At 33.6% G+C, this 2,320-nt stretch overlaps 1 protein-coding gene across 2 annotated transcripts in view; it reads left to right on the top strand.

Moving 5' to 3' along the window:
• LOC106873806 (interaptin) overlaps positions 1-2,320 on the top strand; it is a 27,026-nt gene that overhangs the window by 4,876 nt on the left and 19,830 nt on the right. For both annotated transcript variants that reach the window (XM_014921319.2, XM_052975849.1), the window contains exons 6-8: positions 171-330; positions 937-1,000; positions 1,791-1,982. In XM_014921319.2, the coding sequence (XP_014776805.1) occupies positions 171-330; positions 937-1,000; positions 1,791-1,982 (416 nt within the window). The remainder of the gene's footprint in view (positions 1-170; positions 331-936; positions 1,001-1,790; positions 1,983-2,320) is intronic.

The raw sequence follows: 2,320 nt of genomic DNA, 5'->3' as shown, positions 1-2,320 counted from the left end.
TTCTTCTTCTTCTTCTTCTTCTTCTTCTTCTTCTTCTCCTTATTATTATTATTATCATCATTATTATTATTATTATTATTATTATTATTATTATCATTGTCATCATCATCATCATCATCATCATCATCATCATCATCATTTTTATCAGCATTATCGTGTCATATCTGCAGAGAAAAGATAATTACCGATAATGAAAGCGACCAATTTTGTACGGAGTTGCATCAGGAATTACGAAGAATTAAAGACGAATTCTCGGAGAAGAGAGTTGCGAAAGAGAAAGAATTACACACGGAGCTGTCACTCGAGAAAAAACGCATTCTAGAAGATTTGGTAATATTTGTTGTTTTATTTTCTCTGTGATAAAAAATATTCGAAAATCTTGATGATATCATGTAAATTATATATCCAGATGTTATGTACAATAATACTGTATAGCTAAATTTTAGTATTTTAGTCTTTGGTCAGTAATTTTTATTTCCAATTTGCTTCTATTTAGAACTCAAAGGAAATGACTACTATTCCCTTCACACTTTGCAGTTGTTACCAGGACACCATTGAGTTGCTGAAGCAGAAATATCGTTATAGCAAATATTCTGCTATAGTGAGTTCGATTTCCAGACCAAACTGTTAATATGCATGGTGCATAGCTCAGTGGTTAGAGTATTGTGTGCGTATATATATATATATATATATATATATGCACACACACACATACACACACACACAATCATTGGTTGAACCGGGGAGGTTGTGGAAGACAAGTCCAAGGTACTGTGCACTGAGACTGAACCCAGAACCGCGTGGCTGCAAGCCGAGTTTCTTAACCACACACCCAAGCTTGATCCACAATCTAAAGAATTCCTGGTGATACTATTGACTACTTTGGTAAAAGCTCTTCTTTTCATTACTCAATAATATTTTCTTACCCATTTACAGGAGAATAAACATAATAGAGAAATTGCTGATTTGGAGGCGAAGTTTAAACAACAGAATGATCTGGGTGAGTTGAGTTTTTAGCTCGATTTCCAATCTATTCTTTTTCAGTCAGTTCTTTTAAAACCCATTAGTGCCCAACTTGTTTTATTTAATTTATTACCAAAAATTAATTTTTACACAACCTTATCTGATACTAAATATATATAAAAATTTTCATTACAATACTTGAAAGACACTCCAGTCTTGACGACTAACTAAAGATATCTCAGAAAAAATACAGGTCTTGCAGAAATATGATGGATTATTCTTCTGGTCCTAAAAAAGGACCATGGGTGCTAATGGGTTAATGTTGAATTTATTACTTGCTATTTCGTACTCGTACTGAAGTCAACTGAATAATAACACAACATATCTGTAAAAGATTTTATTTTGCACGACGAAAACCGCCGTATGTTGTTGCCTGTCAATATTTTAATAATATTTAAAGCCCACAAACATGCAAGCATATATATATATATATATATATATATATATAAGGCCAGCAATTTCGGGGGAAAGAAGTCATTTACATCAACCCTAGTGTTGAAATAGTACTTTATTTTATGGATCTCAAAAGGATGAAAGGCAAGGTCGCCCTCGGCACCATTTGAACTCAGAAACTAAAGACGGACGAAATGTTTCAAAGCATTTTGTTGGGCGTATTAACCATTCTGCCAACTTATCTCCCTTTTCTTAGCATAAATGATTACCTCTAAAACGACATTCACTCCTGCCTGCTTGTCTTGACCATTTCTCTCTCTATCTCTCTTTTTCTCTCTTTCTCCCCCCCCCTCTCTCTCTTCACTCCTGTCCAGATGAACTGACCAGAATAATCGAACTGAAAAGGACAAAATCCAATCAGAGAATTGAATTGATGAAAACAGAAATATCGTTGGATGAGAAACACGTTCACGCATTGAATGAGTTACGTGAGAAAATATCACAGGAAAGCATAGCAGAGTACGAGAAAGCCTTAGAAAATATGATCAGATCAATGAAAAAGCCAGGTAAATTATCCGTTTGTTTGTTTAGTGTTGTTGATATTCTGTCCGCTGAATATATAAACCTGAAGCTGACAGATCTATAGTCGAGGGTATTCCTGCCTCCGTTGAAATCTTATGCTGATTTCATAAGCGGTAAAGTGAGAATAATATGTAACGTGGGTGGCTTATTCGCAATTTTACAACTTAAAGGTAGAACTATATACGTCACTAAAGTGACAAAGAGGAATAGTCAGCACCAGTACAACTAGAAAAAAATATATATGTATATAGGTGTGTGTGTGTGTGTATGCATATATATATATATATATACATATATATATATATATATATATATATATATA

Source organism: Octopus bimaculoides, chromosome 22 (assembly GCF_001194135.2).
Source record: "Octopus bimaculoides isolate UCB-OBI-ISO-001 chromosome 22, ASM119413v2, whole genome shotgun sequence".
NCBI lineage: Eukaryota > Metazoa > Mollusca > Cephalopoda > Octopoda > Octopodidae > Octopus > Octopus bimaculoides.
Note: the sequence above shows the minus strand (reverse complement) of the source record. Positions and strands in the feature narration are given on the sequence as shown.